Source organism: Salarias fasciatus, chromosome 12, assembly GCF_902148845.1.
Source record: "Salarias fasciatus chromosome 12, fSalaFa1.1, whole genome shotgun sequence".
Taxonomy (NCBI): Eukaryota; Metazoa; Chordata; class Actinopteri; order Blenniiformes; family Blenniidae; genus Salarias; species Salarias fasciatus.
In genome coordinates this window covers 14,302,628-14,328,158 of record NC_043756.1, presented here as the reverse complement: position 1 = coordinate 14,328,158, position 25,531 = coordinate 14,302,628, and the positions used below count along the sequence as shown (strand labels likewise).

General features: G+C 43.6%; 2 protein-coding genes across 4 annotated transcripts in view; one reads left to right on the top strand and one right to left on the bottom strand.

The window, feature by feature from the left end:
- The window catches only part of smtnb (smoothelin b), a 47,557-nt gene extending 31,231 nt beyond the window's left edge, over positions 1-16,326 (top strand). For 2 of the 3 annotated variants that reach the window (XM_030104012.1, XM_030104014.1), the window contains 12 exons: positions 836-906; positions 8,688-8,873; positions 9,028-9,103; positions 9,220-9,252; positions 10,561-10,734; positions 10,938-11,000; positions 11,094-11,166; positions 11,263-11,448; positions 11,540-11,666; positions 11,839-11,990; positions 13,573-13,750; positions 14,689-16,326. In XM_030104012.1, coding sequence (XP_029959872.1) covers positions 836-906; positions 8,688-8,873; positions 9,028-9,103; positions 9,220-9,252; positions 10,561-10,734; positions 10,938-11,000; positions 11,094-11,166; positions 11,263-11,448; positions 11,540-11,666; positions 11,839-11,990; positions 13,573-13,720 — 1,289 coding nt within the window. In that variant the 3' untranslated portion in view covers positions 13,721-13,750; positions 14,689-16,326. The remainder of the gene's footprint in view (positions 1-835; positions 907-8,687; positions 8,874-9,027; positions 9,104-9,219; positions 9,253-10,560; positions 10,735-10,937; positions 11,001-11,093; positions 11,167-11,262; positions 11,449-11,539; positions 11,667-11,838; positions 11,991-13,572; positions 13,751-14,688) is intronic. The other variant, XM_030104013.1, reaches the window with a different exon arrangement.
- Positions 16,327-16,418: 92 nt separating this feature from the next.
- Positions 16,419-20,463, bottom strand: selenom (selenoprotein M). The gene is made up of 5 exons (XM_030104017.1): positions 20,239-20,463; positions 18,355-18,390; positions 18,126-18,160; positions 17,953-18,031; positions 16,419-17,119 (listed from the first exon to the last, which is right to left on the bottom strand). Exons 1-5 carry the CDS (start codon positions 20,332-20,334, stop codon positions 16,919-16,921), a joined length of 447 nt encoding a protein of 148 aa, XP_029959877.1. The 5' UTR covers positions 20,335-20,463; the 3' UTR covers positions 16,419-16,918.
- Between the last annotated feature and the right edge of the window lie 5,068 nt (positions 20,464-25,531).

Below are 25,531 nucleotides of genomic sequence, written 5' to 3'. Positions count from 1 at the left end.
TCACATCTCTTGGCCATAATTTGAAAAGCGCTTGGAAATTGTTGGTTAACATCACCTGATTATGGAAACAACGGGTGAAACAGTTCATTTTTTAATGATGATCCTGTATTGTGTAACTTGAAGGCTGTGCATTAATCTGACCCCTTCAGAAATGGCGTGTTCAGCTCCAGCCTCACTCTGCTACCAGCAGGATCTGCAACCCAAACAGTTTATGTAAAACTCATTCTGGACCTGTGCAGCTTCACCCTGCTCACCCTGCACAGCATAAATCCTGTCTCTACTCTCGACATGTTTGAGGGAACCCCTTCAGGCTCCTGTATCAGGGTCACATGACGTCTTTACATCCCAGCATGCTCTAATGACTTTAAGCTCCTTTTTTGGGAACTTGCCCGTCTCTGTTTGAGTTAAGTCAGACTGCGACTGTGTCTCCGGTTTCCTTCAAAAGCGCTACAGAGGCTCCTAAATGTACATTTTGGTGTTCTGGTGAACATCAGTCCTGCATTTTATTAGATAACTTTTTGTCATGTGTGCATGCATGTACGTATATGTTTGTGTGTATACTTCTGGAAGCCAGTAAAGGAGAAACTGTGTACATTAAAACTGGTGCAATTTACATTTTCTCATTAGAGGTGAATCTGTTGTTTATGACACTCTGGCAGGTTACGTAATTGACTAACTGCTCCCGCTAACACGGCACAAGAACTCGCACATACCTCATCTGTCCATTTATTTATAGGCCGCAGGACGTTTCATCCTCTAACTGAACTGAATCCACCTGATAGCATTTCCAGACACGTTTGAAGTTTTGAATTAACGTTCATCTTTCCTGTTTCAGAGTTGACCCTGGGTTTAAGAGCAACGCCGTTCAAGATCTCCTCCTCCGGGTTCTCAGCATCCTCCATCAAGGTATAATCTACTTTTTTTTAACTTTATCAAAGAAAATAATGAACAAATCAGTTTCCAGTTGCTCCCATTTTAAAATTGCTGGGTTTTTTAAACACCTGTTACTGACTTAATTGGATTCCTCCGGTGTTTTCACTGCATCTTTGTCACGGCGATCACCCATAAAGGCCTGAGAAGCACGCCAGCCAGCCCAGGAGAGTGAAGGACAAATAGTGTGAGAACAGGAGGGAGAGCAGGGAAGAGCAGTGTTTATCAAACACGGAGTGGGTAGCCAGTCACATCTGTCCTTGTAGGGTATGTGAGGAGGGAAGGAGGGAGGTGTTCTGAGCGTTCCCGGTTTTCTCTCTGCAGACCATGCCCACTGAGATTTATCTGAGAAATGTTTCCTAAAATGCACCTGTCTGTCTTCATCCACGCCAATTAATGTCCAGCTGCCTTCAAACTCACTAGCTTCCCTCGTTAGCCTTTTTTTTTTTTTCCCGATGGAAACTTAAAGAAGCGCGCTATGATTTGCTGAAAGCCGCTTTTTGCTGATGGCGAAAGTGATCGCTGTCAGAATGAGCCGGGAGTGCGAACAAGTCGTCTCCCATCGCACTGCGACCTCTGAGGTTAGAGCAACTAAACTCCTATATGCCTCTTCCTCAAACGCCATGAAAGGAAGCGTCCTCATCAGGGAGGCTTAGGAGCGAGAAGAGATATTACATTTTAATAGCTTTGCATTTCCCCCCAGCATCGAGCGCAGCAGTGATCTAGTAATGGGATGAAGGAGCCGGTTAATTAGGTCTAGGAGGAGGCCGGGTGGATTTAAAGTGTCGGAAGGAGACCGTCTCCATCACTTTGGTCCTCGCTGCGACAGAAACACAAGATAGCATCACTTTTTTTTATCTATTATGCCAACAGATTTTGCAGGAGATGAGATAGAATTTTTATTGAACCCAGTGGTATTACAGCATACAGGTAATGTCCTCCACTGCTTAAGTATGTAAGATTGTGTGTTTTTGATATATGTGTTAAAGTTGAACATCTCCTTGAAATATGGTCGGGGATGGTGAAAACTCCTGAATCTGCTTCATAGTCATCGTTACTTCTTGAGGCTGCATTGGTTCTGGTTAATTCTGTCACAAATAACATCATTTAGGACTGTTTTCTCTATGGTCAGCCTTGCACTCTAGATTGACGTGGATGTTTTGTGTCATTTTGGCCTTTTTATTCATCTTTTTGATGAATAAATAGGTTTTACATTTTGTTTCATTAATTGAAGCAGACATCCGTTTTAATGTTAAGGATTGAAAAGGAATTAACCTTTTCATTGGCAATGCTGCTGTAGAATACATTGTCTATCAGTCAGATTAAGACTTTGTTCCAAGATTATTGCAGTCCAGCTGACTGACCTGAGCTCCCTTTGTAAGAACCGAGTCATCCATAACATTGAACAGATCATGAGTCTTCCTGACCCCGTTTAGACTCAAGAAATCAGCTGGATGCCCTCAGAACGGATCTACTCCGCCTCTACAAAGGAAAACAAATAAATATCCATATTTTTTTCCATCTCTTCATCCGAACTTATCGTTCAGATTTTTAGTTATTTATTTACGTCGCAGCTACATCTAGCATCATGGCCTCTGTGGGTCGATGCAGACCATCTGTGTTTGCTCTATTGATGGATGGTTGTTTTACAGGTTGGCTTTTAGAGATTGTGGTTGTTTTTTGCGACCTGTCCAGGGCTTTAATCTGCCTCTGTGCATCATCGTCTGCCAGGTTTCTTAAGTTCTACCATACAAATACTGAGCTTGAATGACTTGACTAATGAGATTGTAAAAACAGCAGCAGACGCTGTTGGTGAGCGTCGCACTGCCGTACATGCTGCTCAGATCCACACACCACCTGCTGTCTGACTTTCTCCAGTGTTGTTAGGGTTTAAGGTTGTGTTTCATGTCGCGAGAGGATTTATCTTGAAATTACTTTCCTTGTTCACAAATGTGTTCATTGAAGTAAGAAGTGCATATATCGAGCCGCTGCGACCCGAGTTTGTTCAAGCTCCTCCTGTTTGGTTTTGTTGATTGTTGTTAATTGACCGCAGCACTTCCCATATAAAACTTTGATCTGTTTGGGTGGTCTGATGTTCCCGGTGGTCTCGCGACTTCTACTCTCTTCTTACATGTTATGTTATTTTTTTTTTGTTCCGATAAAATCCTTTGACAATGACGGCACCTTCTTTCACCCCGAGTCATTCTTAAATCTCTTTAGTGAGGAAGAGGAAGGTATAAAGCTCATAAACAAGCTCTTATTTATAATAAAAGCCTGACTTGGGTTGCATTAAGGGTGAGGTTAAAATGTTTTACTGCAGTGATGAGACTTTATTTCAGACAGGTGGCACCAGTCGTTAATTGATGAGGCTCTCTGTTTGCAGAGATCACAGCTGCTCCTGCTCATCAGAGTGATCTGTCCGTGCCCACCGCTGCTCTTAGCCTTGGACGCAAATATAAATAATGCCTCAGCTTCATAACCCGGGCGATGACAGGACAGTCGGTCTTTCCTGAAGTCACGGAGATTACTGCCAAGCTCCGGGTCACACCGGTTAAGTGCTGCAGTTTGAGCCCAGGCACACACATCGAGCCGCTCGTCTCACTGTCACATCCTGAAGAAGGGCCGAACCATGATACATGTCGATTACACAACCGGCTCACATGTGTTTGAAGTCTGCTCTGCAAAACCAAAGGGAGGCGTCCTGATATGATCTGTATAGACTTTGTTTGTTCGACTCTGTTTAGCTGGAAATGTCATGCTGCTGCATGCAGAAATGCTTCATGTCACACTGTTCTTTCTAAATGGCAACAGAGGACAAACAATCTCCACAGACACAGTGATATGATTTACGTCTACTGTTGCTATTTTTGTTTTATGCTATATTCTATTTGTCTTTATTTCCATTCCATTTGGTTGCATTATAGACTACTCTTTCTAGAAAAAAGATTTAACCTCACCATTTCGTGAAAATTTCTTTTACATTCAGTTTTTTTAAGGTTTTACAATTTTGCTTTGTCCTATCTTTATATATACTTACACAGAAAAGTGTTTCTAAAGCACACAAGCCAAGATATATTTTTTCTCTCCCTTTCAGTTTTGATTTTAACTGTTGCACAGCTGATCTGCAGAGACTCGCAGTGTTTTCTATTCTCTCCACGCTTCTGGTCTCCTTTTTCACATACTTTTAGGTGCGCCTTCCATCTGTCTCTTTGGTTCCTAAACACTTGATTTAGCACACATTTTTACTCTCATTCAGAGACGAGCAGATCGGATGTTAGTGTTCACCGTGAGTCCGCAGCAATTTGTCACCGCGAGCAGTTTCCCAGAGAAAGCTCTCAGTTCTTTGTTTGGAACTGAAGGAGGCTGATCTTGAGTCAAGCTGTTGTCAGTTTCAGCTGCGTTAGTTGGATAAGACCATCATGGAGCGCTTTGCAGTTCTTTCTTTTCCTTGCATACTTTCTGCATCAATTTTGCTCTTCAGTTCACTCTGATTCGTGAGTGTTACGTCTTGCAGTGTGTGGAACTGGGGTTTGAAGCCTGGCTGCAGCAGGAAGTTCATCGGGGGGTAAAAATTAGCTAAGCCTATAATGTAAGTAGCGATGACTCGCTGTGGTGACCCCTGTAAAAAGCTTTGCAGCGAAATGGACTTCATTAAAGTGCTTTCTGATCTGCTGATGTGTGTTTAAACAAGAGAAAAAATGTGTTATTGCTACCATTTTTTTTCCTCCACTCTCTTTCACCTGTAAATTAAATGGACCGTGACAGTCGTTCATCACTGAACGTCTGATCCACTGTTGGATCAAGGAATTCTTTTGCATTGTGGTAATATTGTGTTCTCTGTTTGCTGATAATTTTTTGGCATGCCAGCCAGAGTTACAAATGTTTCACCTTTAGTTTTGTGTAGCGTCGAGCAGCTTCACTCAGAAATACAGGACGTACAGTACCATGTGACTTCATGTGAGAAATATTCGGTATGCTTTTAATGGATACTCTTAAGCATCTAATAGTATAAAGAAGGGACGCCGAGGTCTTAGAGAGCTTTTTATGTAACGCTGAAGCACTTAAAGCATCCATGTGAGCAGCGGCTGAGCTGCTGTTAATTCATCAAGAAGCCCAAAACTAAGTCTGAGAGGTTGATGTCTTTTTCATCATCCTCACTCAAGCTTGGCTGAAAAGGGCCCCATCTCCTCCTTACCCTGCCTGCACTGTCGGCCCGAACACTTCGCCCTTCATGGACTGATCCTCTCTCTGGACATTTGCCTTGAATCACAGTCAAACACAACAAGCGGCCTGATTAGTCCGGAGTCTGTTGTGTTTTGTTGGAAAGCAATTTCAAGAGAGTTGAACGACTAATGTGTGACTCTTTTAACTCGGCCCCGGCCTCGAGCCACATCTAAACCCTCACCGCCTGCCAGTCGAGGTGTGAAGGACGTGGAATAAATTAAAGGAAAGTTGGAAAGGGAGGGGCGAGTTTTCTACATTTTTGTCCCTCCTTTCGCCTCTGCCAGACTGACAGGCTCGGTGGAGGAACGGCGGGCCAGGAGATAAATATACATGTCCAGGGCACCTGGAAACTAAAGGGAGGGTCCCGCCTGGGAAACAGGATTCCTCACATGCTGATTGGCTGTCAGGCTGGCCGACCAGTGAAGGAGGTTTGCTGGGGGTATAAAGCACAGTCATTGTTTTCAACGCTCTCTGGCGAACAGACAAGACAGACAGCCTCCACTCATAAAGACAATCTGATCCGACTGACCAGATCTGCAACATTCTAGTCGATTTTGTCTGAAGGAGAACTGGCTTTTAACCCCGGCTCCTCTTTTTCTGGCCATGCCTGGAGTGAACCTGGACTTCCTCCCAGCCTCCGAGGCTCCGGAGGATTTGGGTAGCCCAGATAGTGCGTGCGCAGAGTCGGGACTGGAAGAGGTCATAGGTGACCTGCTTGCTCAGGAGGACGCCGAGGATGAAGAACAGCCACTTGGAGTCCAGCAGTTTGAGTTAACGCTGCGGTGTGCCGTGGGGGAGATCCACAGCGACCTCCAGGCCTTCGGGAAGCGGGTGGACGCCCGTCTGGGGGAGGCGGAGGCTCAGGTGGCGCCTCTCGCTGAGACTCTGGCCAGGCTTCAAGAGGAGAACCTGCGGCTCAGGATTCAGCAAGAAAAGATGGTCCGGCAGGTGGAAGCATTGTGCCAGGCGATGGGGCTGCCCGATCCCCGGCTGCATGAAACCAAAGCTTTCTCCGGTGATCCACCGTCCTGCGCTCACCAGGAGGAGACTCCTGAAGCGTTGAATGATCCCTCATCCTGCACTACCCAGAATTCTCCGTCGGCCGATACTCCCACGCAAAGTGAATCAAGTGTATCCCAGGAAACTTCCTCAGGCCTCCAGCAGCCACAGTCCACAGAGACAAGCAGCCCTCCGACGTCAGAGGCCTCGCTGGTCCCTCATCCACCTACATTCGCCACTCGCCGCTCGCTCTCTGCTCCCTCTCTGATGGCAAACATTTCCTTCAGCGACAGCATGGTACCACCCTCGCTCCTCTATAAGCCTTTGTTTTTTTCTAATTCAGATAAGCTTATAAAGTCATTATTTTCTCAAATCAGAGTCGGTAATATCTGAGGATCATCTGGCTGAGAGTGTTTATGCCGTGCCAGCGTCCTCTCCTGTACTCACTGACCTCCGGTTCACCTCTCATAGCTTTCCATTGGTTTTAGTGTTACATCACGACTCGGAAATCATCCAGAAAAAAAAAAAAAAAAACAAGCTCGAGCATCTCAGCTGTCAGTCAGTTGTGACATTGTGTTTACGGAGAGGCCTTTATGGCGGTCTGTCACAGAGATATTCCAGTCCTCTGACACCATGCGCCCAGATTGTGTCCTGGCTCACAGTCGTGTGATCCGTTGAGTGGTTGCGCACTTACTGTTCGAGAACAAAATGTTTACACTCTGACAATGGCATTAGGTAAAAGATTTCCTGTAAAATCATCCATCATGGTCTTTATGTTAAGGCCATGAAGTCAGATTGAATCTTTGGGGGAAGAAGGTGGTTTAGGGATAAGTTTTGTAGAATGTATTTATTATGAGACGATCTTGACATAAAAACCTTTGACTAACATGTCTCATGATGGTCTAAACCCACCCCATGCTCCTTATTAGTGGGTGAAAAATCCAACGCTTCCAACCTGTGACATCCAACATATCAACCTATAGACATTTGCATCTCAAAAAATGTGCATATCAATGAAAACACAGTTGTTTTATCAGTCATCTGTTAAATTTGAAAGACAAAGCAGTAGAGGCTTGAAATATGGCTTGATGATGTAAAAATTTGAAGTATTTACTGCATAATCCTCAGCTATTAAAACAAAAATAGTCCTGCATTCTTATTCTGGTGTAATGCTCTGAAGACAGCTGGATTGGCCAATCGCCTTCTTGATTAAAAGTGACTGACTTCTCTCAGGTGTTAATCCCCTTTGCAGACAGATGTGATAATGAGAGGTGACCCTATCTGGCCATGGTTCCCTCTGCAGATGTGGTGCTGCTGTCAAGTCATGTTTGTTATGAATCTAGCAGAAATGGTTTTGCCGGTAATCAAAAGGTTTTCTCAAACGCTGGCTCCTGTCAGAAGTAAACAAAAGGGTCTTTTTATTCCAGTGTCCCCGATGCTGGAGGGTGTAGTGAAGCTCATTTAGACATGCAGGAGGTTATCTGGGAGTTTCTCACCCCACTCACATTCCCCGGTTGCCTGATTCAGAGCCCTTGTTTGGCTGTGTTGTGTCCCAAAACATTCTTGGTCGGTCAAGTTTCTCTCAGTCCGGCCGGTCCCTTGGGTCAGAACTCTGCGTCCAGAAACGGCTCAAAACCAGGGGCCACCTATGATCAGGCAGCCCTGTGGCTGCCTATTGTTCCTACGTGGTGAGACCCGCTCTGGCTGAGGGGCCCTCAGAGAGAGGAGGGGGGGCTCGCCGGGCTGTGGACGGGGACGTGGCCAGCTGTCGGAGCTATATCTGGACCTGGACCCAGTTAAAACAGACACTGAAGCCACAGCTAGAGCGTATAGCCGCCACAGGCATTCAACCCAATATCAAAATTTCAACGGCGCTTTCTGCAGGATTTGTGTTCACTGAGAAAATACCGCGTTTAATTCATCTGTAATGCTTCTGCAAAGGATCTAACAACCCTTTGATTGCATGCTTTTGTGCATCAACCTCATCTCAAGCAACATTGGTATACCATATAAACTTTAGGTTGGAAAGAGCTCAGGATCATTAGTGCACGTCATTCGTCAGTCACACTCCATAGACCAAGAGCATCGCACCTTGGCACAGCTTCTCTCGCTCTCATGTGCTTACTGTCACTTCAGCTGGCTTTGTGGAAAATTGAGGAGATAGAAAAAGCAGTGAGATATAGTGAGTGGGCTGTCTTGGCACAAAGAGAGATTATTAGAGGGAGGGAAACTTCACACTCGGGATTATTATGGCTTTAGTGTGTTCGACCAAAATCCCCCCCATGCTTATGACATCCCAAATGTCAGCCAACTTCAAATATCTGTATTAAAACCTTTTCCTAGGTTAGTAAGCACACAGAACTCCAGATTAGGAGATTCTAAATGCACAATCTTTCTAATGGGAATGCTGATATTCGGCTTTTTTCTTCTTGGAAAAACCTTCTTTTCAGCCTGAGATCCATGAATGCCACCCTGCATCCTTTTTACATGCCTGTGTGCAGCTGTTCATACCGTGTTTATTGTGTCTTGTGCAGATGGAAACCGAGCCTGTTGTCGCCTCTGAGCCGGTGTTTTCGGCCGGATCCTCCGTCCAGGTGGCGTGTCACGTCCCGGCCATCCCCAACGGCTCCAGCACTCAGGCCAAACCCGGCGAACTCTTGGGAAAGCTGACCGCTGAACAGCTGGCTGCAATCGAGGATGAGGAGCTCCTTGACAAAATGGTACTTCACACTGAAGTCGTAACTCTGGATTATGTAATTCGGTTGAATACAACAGTGTCCATCATACAGAGTGTTTATGTAAACAATGTAATGTTAGAGCTGGGCCATTTTGCTTTTGCAACGCATGGCTTTCATTGTTTTTCTTCTTCCGAAGCTCGATGAGTCAAAAGACTTTGAGGAGAGGAAGATGATCCGCGCAGCAATGAGAGACCTTCGCAAGAGAAAGAGAGGTAATAAAATGATGCAAAAGTTTTTGCTTCTTTCATTTTCTCATATCTGCTAATTTCAACCAAATCTGTTTTTTTTTAACACATATTTTTCCAACAAACATGTATTTTGCTCCCAGAGGCCAAGCTGGGCTGTACTCAGGAGGAAATAGGTAGGACAGGTGGCCTGCAGTGTGCATCGACACTCGATTCCTGCCTGCTTCTGTCTGTGTGTTCACCGTCCTGTCACTGTCAAACCACGACGAGCGTAAACCTCCGCTGTGGTGGAAAATGAAGGATATGTTAACAGTTAATGTGCATGAATCCTGTGTTGTTGTTGTTTTAACACTTGGAGTGTAACACACTCACCTTGATATGATGCAACGCAGGTGTTGTACTGTCTGATTTGCCGTGAGCACTCAGTGTGGTTTCACTCGGCACCTCTTTATATTTAACTGACAGCTGTACTACTCAATAGAATTTCCAGATCTTAGTCTGGACTAGAAAGATTTAACACATTTGGTGGCTTTGAGGATACAGAAGGGATCCAAGGTCCGACAAGTAAACGGAACTAATTGAAGCCAAGTATGAATCTCGTGGACATATTAGCTGATTGTACATATTCATTTGAAATATGAAGTGTTGTATATTTGCATGTCTTTAGATAATATACTGTACATAATGAAATAATAATGAGAAATGAATGCCATTAAAGCAGTATCAAACATGTGAGGGTACAACCTTACCTGTGGAAAGTAAAAAAACACCTCGAAGAAGAGATTCATGTTCTTCTTTCATTGAGGGTGAAAAGTAGACAGCAGTGAAGCTGGAACTGCTGATATTTTTATATTGAATTATAATGTACAGTAGTTACCAGTCATTTCTAATTCTGTTTTTTTCATATTCACATGCAAATAGGTGCATGTGTGAACAGGGAAGAGAAAAAATGTAGGATTGGATGAAATCTCACCATTGTTTTTGGTCATTATTTGATAATCAGCCTCTGCTATATTTCTCATGGTGTCTTAAAATTCATCATTACAGACATGTTGCTGTATGATGCATGTGAGAGTCATCATTTAATTTCACTGTAATATAAAATACAAGTTGACTGATGTTCCACTTTACCTTTTCACAGTTATCAGTAATTTGGACACGAATGAATGGGGCTCAGCCCTCCACAGATGATTAGATAAGAGTGTGTTTGCCTTCTTTGATCTGTGACGTTTGTGGAGGACATAAGAAGTGACGGCTCCGGCTCGCTGGCAGCTCCCCCACCTGTGGGTGTTTGTATGTCAGGAGGAATTTTACAGTACAGTGGAAAGAACATTGAAATGTATCGCCTCGAATCTGGAAGAATTTAATCCATCTCTGCGGCAGTCAGATGAGGCGCTGTCAGCTTGTTTATGCCTTCCCGTCCTCCTCCTCCTCTTTTTCCACTGACATCATCTCGCTACCTTCTCCACCTCCTCGACCCCCAGACCAGAGAGAGAAGGAGCGCGACACCCGTCTGCAGGAGCTCCGGCAGCAGAGGGAGGAGCGAACGCAGAAAGGCCGCGCCGGCGTCGGAGAGGTGGTGATGAGGAAGGTGGAGAAGTCGGCAGATGGCTCGACCCTCAGTCAAGTCACCAAGACTGACCGCTTCGCGCAGTCCGGTATTTCTTTTCTCTTGTTTTCCTGTCGTCACCTTGTAAAAAAACAAAACATAAATTAAATTCAGAAAACCTTGAAGATATACTTGGAGCAGCGATGAACAATAAACACGGAAAGATGAAACTATAAACACATTTAAAGTCGTGAAGCAGGCCCGGTCTCATGCCATATGAATCATTTGGAGTCTGCTTGTGTTTGTGTGCAGATGATGGAAGCAAATCAACACGCAGCACCGTTGTCGAGGCCAGTTACGTGCAGAAAACAGACCGTGAGTCCCGCTTTTATTTGCTTATCGTTCTTCTATTTTTCCACTGTAATTACTGGAGCATTATGACCGATGTCGTATGTCTGTTTATTTCAGGAGGAACGGTGCAGTCAAAGTCATACAGCTATTCCTCCTCTTCTTCCTCCAACACAACCAAAAAAGTGGGCAGGTGAGTGTTACAGCAATGTGTCTAAAGATCAATCAACTCCCCCCAACCCTTCCGCTGCCATTCACAAACTGACTTATGTACCCGCCGCTGCGTCAGTGTGTTTGACCGTGAGGATGACACGTCGTCTCGAAGTGGCGGCGGCGGCGGCGGTGGGCTGGCCGCCATGGAGCGAAAGCAGGCAGAGCGGCGCAAGGAGCTGATGCGAGCCCAGACTCTGCCGAAGACCTCTGCCATGCAGGCCCGCAAGGCCATGATCGAGAAGCTGGAGAAAGAGGGAGGCGGGTGAGGATAAACAGAGGTAGCACGACCAAAGAAAGGAACGGAGCGCGTCTCAGGATGTAAATATTAACACTCGACTCATTTTTCTTTTCAGCCCTGGAAACCAGGCCGTGGCCAAAGTAAACAAGGTGCAGCGTTCCACCAGCTTTGGTGTGCCGAATGCAAACTCCATCAAACAGATGCTGCTCGACTGGTGTCGCGCCAAGACCCGCTCATACGAGGTGAGCCGCAGAGATCCGCCGTGTGCCCGGCGCGCCTCCTCAATGTCAGCCAATAAAACCCATTAGAGCGCTGTCTGGACACGAGCTGAGAGGATATTTTCCTACTTTGGGAATGTTTCCATCACTTATCTTTCACTGCCCACACATCCATTGTTTGTCTTCTCTCTCCCAGCATGTGGACATTCAGAATTTCTCCTCCAGCTGGAGCAACGGCATGGCGTTTTGCGCCCTGGTGCACAATTTCTTCCCCGACGCCTTCGACTACAGCTCGCTGAGCCCCGCAAACCGCAGGCAAAACTTCGAGGTGGCCTTCAGCGCCGCAGAGTGAGTATAAGCAGAGGACTCGTGTCCCGAACGCGACTTGTTACAGCAGACCTTTGTTTTGCTAAGCCTGGTTGAGAAAATGTGAACAAACCAGTGGAAGTAGCTGCTTCTAATTATCCTCTTTGGTTAAAGATGTAGAGGCTCTGAAACCACAGCATGCAGGAAATGTCAACGAGTCCAAGACCGTTAATATGCTGCCCCATCTGAAACAAACACAATTCCCTCTCCTCACATTCTTCCATCCTCCTTGCAATCCCCTGTAAAATTATTGTGAAGATTTCATCCAGTGTGTATTTTTCACTACCTGCTGAATATAATATACGAAATTCAAAGTGCATCACTCTCAATGACAAAGTAAAATACATGCAAATACGCTCACACAGAGACAATACATGCACATGACTTTCTGTGTTTTTGTGTGGAGACTAATGCCAACTGAAGCCAGTTGAGTGAATCCCGTGGAGGAATCTCCTCCGGCGGTGTCTCAGCGTTAACTCTCCCTGTCTCTCCCAGGTGTTACCAAACGTCCTCAAGCCTGAGTGAGCCCATTACTACTCTAATACCTTTCCATCTGTTCTCTCCCATGAGTCACTGCTGTTGTCGTCGTTCAGCTCCTCTAAACCAGAGAGCCATGAGTAAAACTGAGGTTAAAAAAAAGAAAAGGCCCAGCAGTCGACTGTGTTTTATATTTCCCTTCTTCGTTTTACTCCAAGTCTCTTTATTTCTCTCCTCCGTTCTCGTTCTTCCTGCATCACACCAGTCTCACCTGTGATATCCCACCCACCGAGCTGTGTGTGCGTGTTCACGTGCTCCTTGCAGGACAACATCGGCACCGATGTTTTCTAGTCGTGATTTATACTCGGCACTGGACTGTCACCCAACCACAGCGACCCCCCCCCTCCCTCGTCTTTCCACCTTTGTGTTGCACCATCACTCACTTCCTCAGGCACGTCAGCCCCTCCCAGCAGTTTGCTGCTATCTGGGATCCCGACACACACACTCCCAACACACACCATCCTGAGCACCAGTTTGTTTTTTAGAGTCACCATATGGTTGTGTTTTTGTGGGTTTTTTTTTTTGTTAGCCACATTCTTGTTGTTTTTTTCACGTCTTGTGTTTCTGTAGTCAAACTGATAGAATCGAAGGTTTGTAGTTTTAGCGCACAGAAAAAAACAACAAACAGAAAGGTTGAATGAGCCTCACCCGATGCTCATTTGACCTTTTGCTTCGCCCCATGTTATGTCTGTGTGGCACACGACTGAATGTATAGTGATGTTTATGAAGCATGTCATCTCATGGATGTATTTGCGAACACAGAGAATGTAATGTTGTTGTCTCTTTTTTGTGTTCTTTATCTCTCCTCTCTTTCATTGGCTGCTTTCATTCACTGCTTTGTTTTTGTTTTTTCCTCCCTTTTTTCTTGTTTTTCCCACACTTTGCTGTCATGTCCCTTTTCCCCCTTTTTATCTGCACTCCGTCCTTTCCTGTCCTCTCCTTTGTTTCTCTCTGTTTGGGTCTTCCTTCCTTCCCCTCCTCTCCCCCCCCCTCCACCCCCCTCCCCCTCGGCCGGGTGTGGGTGCAGGAAACTAGTGGACTGTCCCCAGCTGTTGGATGTGGACGACATGGTGAAGATGCGTGAGCCGGATTGGAAGTGTGTGTACACGTACCTGCAGGAGTTCTACAGGGGTCTGGTGACGAAGGGCCTGGTTAAAACCAAAAATTCGTCCTAGACTGGCACCCCACCTAAAACTGAACCTATGGTGAGAGAGAAAGGAAAGCAGGCTCGTGGGCGAGCTTCTACCGACTGTGTTCTTATCAGCTGATAGGATTTGTGTAAAACAAGGTACTTCAGAAAACTCCTTTGTCGGCATCTTTTAAGATTTTTTTTTTTTTTTTTTTTTTTTGATCCTTCATGTTAATCTGGAGACGCTGAAGCCCAAAGTACCAAACATGGTATCTGTGTGTGTATCCTGTGTGTCCACTCCTGCACAGCCAGACCATGAGCCAGGCAGGGAGCCAGGACCATCTGCAGCTCAACACTTTAAAAGGACCTGCTGTATCACAATGTTTCAAACAGAGGGCTTCAGAGACAAAGCAGAGGGCCGAGGGGCCGCCTCGTGCGCCGCGGTTTCATCAAGCGTAATGTTGCAGGTGTTTACACTCCCGGCCTGTAAAGCCTGTGAGAAATACAGTCACGGCGAAGCGCAGAGCGACGCGCCGTTAAATAACACAACCAAAAATATTGTTGTTGGTGCTCATTTTCTCATTTAGGAGATTTACAGTTTCTTTTCCCTCGCTGTCTGAAGTCTCAGTTTGCAGTGGTGTGGGCACGACGCCACCCTGTGGTCACTCTGTACAGAGGGTCACGTGAGCTCTATGCTCATGAGATTACTCAGGAATAACCTCACTAGGGTTTGAGAAACTGAAGCATCTCACAACTATTGCAATTGTATGGGTTGAAAAGGAGTTTACTTAATACAAAATGACTTCACGATACATGAATTATTGCTGGTAAAAAAAAAAAAAAAAGCTGTTTTGTAGCTTGCATATCCATCTTGTTTCTGTTTTAATCATCAAACTGCCAGAATTTTCAGATTCATCTAATATTGAATAGCAGATAAATGTCCTCCAGTGAATCCTGTGCCTTCAGTTTGGGCTGATCTGTCTCATCGGCGCCGTCTCCTCTGCTCATCCTCAGGAAGCACGTCAACTGCATGCCTCTGCTGGAGGTGGAGGACATGATGATCATGGGCAACAAGCCAGACTCCAAGTGCGTCTTCACCTATGTACAGTCTCTGGTCAATCACCTGCGTAGATACGAGATGTCCATGGGTCGGCCCTGTGACCTCTGACCTGTGTCCAGCGTGCGTTCTGGCTGAACGTGGCATCCGTCCACTCCGACACCCCCCCCTCCCCCCCGATCACCCCTTCACCTGCTGACCGCCACCACTTGGACAGGCTGGGTCGAATAGTGGCACATCTCTGATGGACAGTTTGGGGAACGTGTGTGTGTGTGTGTGTGTGTCTGTGTGTGTCAGCTGGTATCGCCGATGGCAGCGGTGACGTGTATTCATGACTTCAGTTCTCATCAGGGCACACGCTGTTTAACGTAAAGTCGACTTTTATCCAGGAAGAGAGCGCCAAAGTTTTTAAAAATGACCTTTTAAGCTTTAAATATGACGTGTTTTTTGTACTCCACCTCATATCAGGTAATACTGAACATGAAGTATTTGTAACACATTAGTATTCTGAAAACACCTTAGAAAAAAAAAGATTGACAAGAGGAATATTTTTTTCATATTTCCCATTTTGAAATATTTATACCAACATTGTTTGTGATACACGTTTCTAATTATTGTGACTTGTCAGCACTTCTGTTCCACTGAGAGAAGATTATACTCAACTCTGTGACATAATATTTGATTTTGGTACTTTTTGCTTCTTTTTCTTTTTTTTACTTCTGGTTGCTTGAAGTATTTTAATTAAGTTATTATTCTCATGTTGATGCCATCCATTAGCACATGAGCACAGGGAGGTTTCCTCCTCATTACTCCAGTGTTGCCGGCATCGTTACGGCTGATCCAGAGATTTCCCCGCCTCCCGTAAGATCGTATCCTCGTGACAGAAAATCGACGCTTGTAGTTTTAACACTTTTGTTTTTTTATGTAGGTACAAAAACACGAGGGGATTCTGGTGTGATGCAGCTGAATTGTTTCATTACTTGACGTTTTACCGCTGCTTGACTGGCGGCGGCGTGTTTATACAAAAGGAGACCTCACCGCGCAGCATCACTGCATCGCCTCGCCAAACACACTCACACACAGCCCCTTTACAGGACTCCTCGTTTAAGCTTGACTAGATGTCTTTTTGTTTTTAAACATATATGTTGTTAGTATGTATGTTATACTTAGGTTGTTGTTGTCTGATTAGCTCAAGCTGCCACAGTGTCTCTTCAGGCAAGTTAATTGGGGGTCACTTTTTGTTTGAAAGCCGGCTTTCAGTATAAACCAGAGTTCTCATGACGAAAATATTCCAAATATATTATAACAATATACAGCTGAGAAAAAAAACATGAATAAGGATTTTTATTTCATTTGTAACATTCTGGTTCCTTTGAGAAGATGTTTAAAATTTGACTTTCAGAGTAGATTTTTTTTTAAGCTGTTTTCATAGATTTGCAGGTAAATTAACTTTTGCCAATAGGAAAAAAAAAGAAAAGAAAACCTTCCATGAAGCAGTGAGTTATGTATATAAGAGCTTAGACACGTTCTAATTTCATGTTTCTGTGCACCACAGTTAAATGTGAAATAACTATTAAAACAATTTGAGGATTGAACGTGTTTGTTTGATTGTTCAACTTCACACTTTCACAGTCTGCATACTGCATCTGGGTTATAGAAGAGAGACGCAAACATTCAGATGTTTTTGAGTATTTTAATATTTTCTTCCCCTCACAGCGTTGACATTTGACCCCTCTCGTGTGTATCTGTCCGACCCGCCGGAACTTGCAGCATCAGCCTCAGACCAGCCGGGAGACTTTCAGCCCGAGGCTTCATTCAGTTTCACGGCAGGCGGGAAACAAGCAGACACACCAGACGGCTCGTACAAGAACGCTCTGAAGGCCGCCGACACGTGATGGACAAAACAAAACTCTTAATGGAAACACTCTTCCAGTCCTTGTGCGGAGAGTAGGAAAGCGCTCAGAGTAGCCTTTTGTGTTGTAACGCTGCAAACAAAGGAACAGTTGGCATGGGATTGTGCAAATTCAGACTGTGGCCCTGTGAAAGGCTTCCAGCTGAAAGATTTTGGCGTCGCCCCGAAAGGCCGATCCATGATCTGTTGGTCTGATTCTGAAACAAAGACGTCAGTCATCAGCCAGCTGGTCATGGAGCAGCTACAGGGAGCGCGGCTCGGTTCCTTCATGCAGGTTATAGGTCGGTGTGCTTGGCTTCTGAGGAGGCTTTCTCTGTGGCGTCGCTGGATGGCTCGTCGTGGAATGGGCTGTCTTTGGCAGGAGAGAAGCGGAACTCCTCCGGTACCTCATCTTCTGGCTGAGCTTTCTTGTAGAAACCCAGTTTCTCCAGCAGCTCATTGATTTCGGAGCGGGTCATTTCAGACAATGCGATGCGCTGCGAGGGAAACGCGTGTTAAAGGAGTTGGTGATTTGTCACAATGTTGGGAAAAAAAAAACCTACAAATATTTTGATCACATTGAAAATTGATGGAGTGTTCACACTGTTTTATTTCAGCCTTCAGATCGACTGTTTTGGTCTGATTTTATAGCTCTAGGTAGCACAGCACACAGGTAACATGTTCTCCACTCACTCTCATATACAGCTTCCACTTAGTTTGTATAAATATTTCCCTCAGGAGTTAGTTGGATGAACAAAATAGGGAAGAATTTAAGATGAATTCACTTCATGCCCACTGTAATATGTTTGAGTATTTGCCAACACATTTGCAAAAAAAAAAAAAAAACTCCTTTGAGGTGCATCATGGAAGATTTAGGTCACTGCTGTGTTGAGTGGCAGCGGTGAGTTATTATGCCCTCAGTGTGTCTCTCAGGGTTCTTGCTCACTCTGTTTTGTTTGGAAGTTAAAGTGGCGCAGTCTAATTTGACTTGACTGGATTATTTCAAAACAGGCCGACGTTAGTGAAGTTTTTTATGGTTACACATCTGCTGTTGCTGTGGATGAGTGGAGGATTTACGTTAAGTCTATTATGCATATTACCTTATATGGTAATTTCAGAAAGCTTAATCTAATTTTGTTTAGTAATCCTACAGCAGTTTCTTTCAGTGACACAATACACCATCTTATGGTGGAAGAAAACTAATGAAACTTTTAAACTTCAGAGCTAAACAGATGATAATGTTAGGAAATCATGCTGCAATGCAGTAAATGGTTTTTATTTATTTTAAGCAAGCAGTGAATACAAAAAAATAAAATAAAAGCAGACTTACATCCAGCTCTTCATAGTAGTGGTTCAGGAGGACAAGCTCAGGATCGGCCCCAGGAATGTGCTTCATCACCAGGTTGTGGCTGAAGTAACTACAGTCAAGGATATCTTCAGGATGCAGCATGGTTCACTTCATAAACACACATTTATGACTATGTAACAGAAGGTTCAGGATACTAAAGAGGAATGTCCTGGGTCACAAAGGCTTTGACCTGCAAGCAGAGGAAGGGATTAATATCTGGTTTCACCGACGGATCTGTCAGGAATATTATGAAGCCGGGACACAAAACGGAAAATGCGTCTACGAGGGTAAACATTTTTAGTCGGGGATTATTTTTCACTTTGACACCGGCGCTCTGTGTGTTGTCTGCTTTGTTCATTTGGATTACATAAGACGGCACCTTACCTCTCTGAGCCTGTTCAGCTGTCATCCGCCACATGTCTGGAAAGAGACGGATCATGAGCTACAGGAACCGAATGGAAGCATCTCTCACCAGGATAAATTCCCTACTTCACAGTCGTTTTATGAAACCTGCGTGTTTTCATGCATCCTTCTTTGGCTGCAGTTTCCGTCTAAAGAAACACGGCCTGTGAGCAACAGATTGGAAAATATTCACTTTACAGTGATTAGGTAGTATTTTGGACTGTTAATATTCTAAGTTGCTACTGAGTCTGCTCACAGTTTTCGGTACACCTTTAGGTCTGCATTAGTGTAGCGAATAAATGTATTATTTTGAGGAATTCCTTGTTTTCTATCTACATTTGTGTACAAAACAAATTGCTATCATTTAACATTAATATACTTTGTCCATCCAAAGATTATGGTTTGAATGTGAATATTATAAACAAATTAATTCAAGCTAATGGCTACTATTAAACTATGCAATCATTTTAGTTGAAAAGCATTTGATACTAGGAGTATGAAATGTGTAATTAAGAACAATGGGCTATACGCACAGCTCCATTACTTCCTGACGTTCAGACGGCACCTTTATTTCCTGTGTTTCATGACAGGATGAACTGATTAATCCAGGTGTGTCTGACCTCAGTAAATGGCAAGACACACCTGGATTAATCGGTTCATCCTATCATGAAACGCAGGAAATAAAGGTGCTGTCTGAACTTCAGGAAGTAATGGAGCTGTGCATATAGCCCATTACTTAAATTGTAAACAAGTGCAACGCAGTAAAAGTACTGCCCAAAGTACAAGTTAGTTGTTTATCTGATTGTGCTCCTATAAATACCTGTGTTAAAAGACCAAACAGTGAAAATGCATGTGAAAAAATTGGGTTGCACAGCTGTGTAGTGGTTAGCTCTCATCTCACAGCAAGAATGTCACCGGTTTGAGTTCAGCTTAGGAGCATTTTGTGTGGAATTTGCACGTTCTCAGTGTGTGTCTCCAAAAACAAACATTGAAACATCCCTCAAGCACTAAATTTGTTTAAAGATGTGAATGCAAATGTTCGCTCTGTAATGGAACGTGAGCGTAGATCTGTCCAGAATGTATTCTGCTCCAGTGCCCGAACAGGATAAAGCTGTACAGAGCATGAATGGACAAATGTAAAGACAGCGGAGTGTCTCTTCAGAAATGCGTATCAAATATTTTATCATTATTTAAATTTTACACATTCTCAGTAGTGACTTATAATTTTAAAACGTAGTCGATAAATGGTGTAAATTCAGTATGAGGAAAATTATCCAAATAAAAAGGATACTAACTAAATACCAATTACTTATAATTGAGTACATAACAACAGTTTCACTACTTGCAGTGAAAATCTTTAGTCTTTGGCTGAAATGCAGGTCAGCTGAGCTCAGGTGTCACTGCTGCATTGTGCTGTTCGCCTCAGGTGCAGACATGTGAGCCTCGTGCACAAGGTGTGACCAGGGAGACAAAAGCAGCAGGTAATTGTTTTCTTGCACACTGGAAGGTTTGGTGTCACCCTGGGGGGATGAATCGTTGGGTTATTCACTAAAGAGAGGGCCTCAGTGTGAGACGCTCTGAATCCGACCTCCTTCAGTCTAAACTCTGGATAGTGAAGCATTGAAATGGGAATCGCACCCTGCTATCATACTGTACATCTAGTTTTACTACAGGACTCTGTACTCTCCGTGAAGAAACACCCACGCATGCGCAGCAGCAGCAGGAATTCGAGAAAAGCGCCCATTCACACATTTATACAGATCTGATTCACAAAAAAAATCGACATCAGTCCAACCTCCACTGTCAATAAGCTGCGTCTCTCGTTCCATCTGAGAGGCAGACTGTGAGGAGAAAGGATGAACATACCTCCACCCTGGCTCTGGCCAGTCCCTCCACTTTCTTCAGGTCCACATCATAAGACGAGGCGCAGTGGACTAACCCGGCCAGCACGATCAGCCACATGTTCCCCCGGCCGCACGAGCACGACTCGATCTTTCCTGTACCTGCAGATATTTGTAGGAATCTGAGCGGAGGACGGGAGGAGGAGGAGGAGGAGGAGGAGGGGGAGATGAGCGGCTATGTCACGTCCGGACCTCTTGCCACGTCAAATGTTTCTCCCGGCGGAGCGCGGAGCGCGGCGCTCATTGGCGATCCGCGCCTCTGCGCATCAGAATGAAGAACGATCTGAAGGACTACGCAGTTCGGGGCTCGTTTTTCCGATCGTGTCAGAATGAGAAAAATCGTGAAACCGTAGTGATGGGGTTCTGTCTGCTCGCTGACTTCATGCGGAAACTTAGGGCGTTTGTGTATGAATATTAATTCTAATAAATAGAGCTTGACTACGAACCATGGCCTGCGCCAGAGGAGGATGGTAAATTAATCATGAGGGTAACAGTCCATCAATAAAGGCCTTCACGGGATGAGAAAACACACTTATTGTGTCTGGCTTTTAATTAATATGTTCTGTTTTGTAAAGTATCCATGTAATTTTAAGTTATGTTAAATTTGTTCGTTTGACTTTCATTCTTCTCTTTATCTCCCTTGTTTTTTTTATTATATTTTCCTTATTATGACTGTATGTGTCTTAATTTCAGTTTTCTGCACATAATCTAACCTTTCCAGTGGATTTTAAGTGGCAAGGGTATATGTATATATTGTTATTTATAGGAAACTGACTCAAGGATGTCAAAGATGCCACATGCGGCCCTGTCCTCTGTGACCCATTGACTGCTCACTGCTGATGTGTTCCTCAGAAACATGAAGCATGGATGTTAGTTTTTCTGGAAAAAATGCAGCTGAGGGTTCAGTTTGGGGGTAGCAGAGGTGAGTTTACTGTTCCCTCGAGTTTCCCCACTTCACATTTAAAGCTTCAGTGTTTAACAAGGATCTCCTGAAAGTCTTTATGGTAAAATCCAGTCTGTCTTCATATTCGTTTGAATGCATTGGAAAATCAAGAGAAACATTTATAGAAACACATAAAAAACAAAAAGGAATAAAAATAGCAGGTAAATGATAAACCATCAAAGAGCAATGCTTATTGCCTTCACTTTAAAGTCCAAGTGCAGACATTGACATAGACTGATTTAGAAAATGTAACATGCTCTCGTGTCTTTACACAGACTTCAGCAGTAAAGAGCAAAACCTGAGAGATGTTTCTTAAATTGTTTTAGTTCTCCCAGAGGCTGAGATGGTTATTGGCCTGTTGAGCCCTACGGTGGCCCGCAGCAGCAAATCTCACAACACAACAGCAAAAAACGGAACCAAACTGTTGAAAACCGAGCTCATGTATAACTTAATGACAACTTCAACAAGGTGACCAACATTATTTATTTATGAAAATACATAAATGACAATCATCAAGCAGCAATGTTTTAATTAAAGTATCCCTTTATCAAAATAGCCAGTCTTTGTTTCCGGGAACAATATTTTCTGGTGTATTTTAGTTCCGTCAGTCAAAGTTGTCCCCTGGAAACAAAGGATGTTCACCAGCCGCATGCTCTTTCGTTGTGACTTTTCATTGTTGCATCGTGACTTTTCGGCTGCTGTGTTGTACCATTGGCCCTTCTGGGCCACCATACACGCAGCTGAGCCAATGAAGAAGACAATAAAGAAAAGGTAGATGATTACCAAAGATAAAGCAAAGAGGTAAAGGGGGCAATAACAACAGGCTCTGACACAAACACTGACCGATATATAACACAAAAACCTGTGTCAGTGTGATACACTGCAGGACAGATATTTTCATGGAACACTGATTCAAGATAAGGAAGAGACAACCCAATTAGAAGGAATAAAAGGAGACAAAATAATAAATTTATTATACTGAACTCAATAACATAGTGCACACAGAAATGAAATAGTTTGTGTCCATGTTTCTTTTCAGTTGTTGATATTACCACAAGGTTAGGATTATGGAAATGTGTTTTCCTGTTATTAAATTAATATTTTTAAAAACATGACCTCCACCAGGTTGCTGTCACAAGTATTAAGTGCAGAAAGTGCACAGTGAGGGGATAAAGCATTCATTAATCCTCACCGCTTCTTTGAATGTCAGCTTCAAGCAGCCATCTGGCTCTCCACATTAACTGCAATGATACACACACACACATGCTTTTTTTTTCTTTTGACTCATTAGTTTTATAAATGCCAGAGACATTTATGGGGTCGCAGACGATGAGGTTTATTCAGTAGTTGCCACAGCAACATTCAAACCCTCACTTTGATTGAACTGCAGTGTAGAGGTGTTACAATTTTCCAGGAGTAAAACGGTCTACTGATTTCACACAAGAAATAAACCTGCATGCAGTGGTTTTGAAAACACAGTTATACCTGTCTGATGAATGTTTTGAGTTAGAATCTCTCTCAAAATCAAACATAAAATACAAAACCAAATTGCCATGTGAAAAAGATTCAACATAACCTCTTTATGACTGTATTAATGTATGTATATTAAATAAGGTTTATTTTAAAATGGTCATCTAAGACAGAGAAAACAACTAAAAATCAATTGAAAAATGTCGTATTGTTATGATATGATGGTTTTATGAAGAAGTTGAACTTCTTGCATTAGACATTAGATGAAGGTGGATGAAGTGTTGTGAAGCTGAGTGATACTGGGAGACTGACTTACATTATACCATTTTGACCACATTTCTGCAAGAGTGGGTCTCTACACAACAGAAATGCTTGTGGATTGGAGTTAGTGTTGTCTCAGATGCCATAAATCACAACGGATTCAAGATACTGAAATGCAGTCATTGATCTGTTATCACCGTTTCTATAGTTGATGAAAAAAGAGTTTTAAAACTGACCGTCTGCATTTAAAGTGTTTTTTTAATCATCCATGTGGTTTGTAGAAGTCTCCAGGATAATTTTTCTTTAAAATTGAGATAAGTTTGAGTGGGACTAAAGGATAACGAATGGTGTTTAAAAACATCCAGTTCAAAATTATTCTCGTGTTAATAAAGTGTTAATCCTCAATCCATTCCATACTTGCAAAATAGACAGAATTCATCTGTAAGTGAAGTCAAATCCAACAAACACACAGCTTGCAAAATAAATAATAAGTAAAAACACAGCTACATTTTTTTCTTGACCCAATGCAGCAGGATTAAATAAATCCTGTGATCCTTCCGCCACACTGGATGGGTTGTTAATCCACCAAAACAGTCTTTCTAACAATCTGGTGGTTAGAAAAAATATTGATTGTGAATAAAAAAAAAAAAAGAAGAAGAAAGAAACATGTCTGGCAAGTTTGAAAGTTCTGCTCCTGTGTGCTTGGGTTTTCTTCACAGTCCACAAACATGCAATGTGAGGTTAATTGCGGACTGTAAATCGCCCCTTTGGTGTGAATGTGGGTGTGTCTGTGTGTTGCTGTGTGATAGATTGGTAATCTGTGCAGGGTTTACCCTCACCCTAGTTAACTGGGACTGGCCCTGAAGAAGATGAAGCAGGGTAGAAGATGCATGGTTAGATGGCTGGATGGTGCTCTTGGATGCAAATGAGAACAGGTGCTTCTGTCAGGTTTTGTTGGTAAATATTTAATCGCATGCAGACTCTTGGATCACATGTGATTAATATACTTGATTAGAATAGTGAGTTTCAGACTATAATGATGCTTTTAGTCAGAGGCGTCGATACGGGGTAGGCAACACAGGGATTTGCCTCGGGCCCCGAGCTGAAGGGGGCCCCGATGGACGGCTGACATCAGTCAATTTCAATGACAAATTAAAGGCGCTAACCTTGACTCTGCAACGACAGCGTGTCGACAATCCCCCGCATGGGGCCCTTTTCCGAGTACTCAACGGTTAGTCGCTAGCAGGGGGCCCCGACAGATGGCGGATATCAGCGACACAACTTGAAACCTCCCGGATACAATAACATGTCGGGAACCTACCTAATGGGGCCCTACTACCCGGTTTGCGTCAGAATACAGTCAAGTCGGCTCTAACCAACTGGGCCCCAAGCTATCGTCCCCATGCCTCAACTCTCAGGCATTGAGTGTGACAGTCACGCATTTCGGTCTTTTGCCACACATTGTATTTCTCACGCTGAAAAAAATATCGGTAAATTTGTCTGGTGCTCCGCTGCTATGGAACTGTCATTCACTGCTCTCAGCCTGGTTTTTCCTCCAGCGAAGTTCACCTGAGCTGACATGAAGTTTGTGCAAAGAAAGAAGGAACTTATTGGTGCTGAATTGAACTGAATGGTGAGTTGTGTTATACATATTGCAGTGTCAAAATGATTGAAATGAAAGTGCATATTGTGAAATAATGTTAGTATTTACATTAAATGCTTAATGATTAAATTAAATATGACGCACTACTTTATTGCGTTTTGCCAAAAAAAAACCTTTAAAACTGATACATTGTTGCCAACTCCTCACTTAGGAACGTTATAGATGACGTCATCTTCTAATTTGTATAGAGGCTCATTTGCATATCTACGTGAAATTAGATGCTGACGTCATTTAAAATGATACATTGTTGCAAACTCCTCAGTCAGGAAGGTTCTAAATGTCATTTTCATACAGAAAGAAGGAACCATATTGGTGCAAAGTGAGTCACGTGACGTGACAGAGCTACAGCCATAGAGTCCTGATCATTCAAAGGCAGTTTTTAAATGGAAGAACAGATATCTATTGTCATACATCTATTGTGTTTCATTATTCTTTTGCAAATGTAGAAATGCTATCTGCAGTTACAAATCAAATTTGATTGGTGCCTTGCCTCTACCAGCAGAGGTAATGTAATTGTCATGGTTTGTTTGTCTGTCCATCTGTCTGTCTGTTAACAACATAACTTCCAAACTATGGCACGAATAATGACCAAATTTTCACCGTTATTAATTAAAGTATTTCTTTGCTGATCCTTCATCCTGGACTTCATTCATCATAATTCTGGGCCTGAGAGGCCCGATAGTCCCTCTTGCCTAGGGCCCCCAGGGGGTCTAGAAACACCCCTGCTTTTGGGGATGAACGCAGGCTGAGGCGGCTGAACTACATTTGACACCCTGATGTGGTGCTTTAACTGTGGCATCCATAACACTGTCCACTAGGCGGCGGTAGTGATTCATCACAGATTTACAAAACATAGAAGCACAGTACAAGCTGCACTTATTATTTCGAGTGACATTCTGGTCTGAAATAAGGTCACATTTG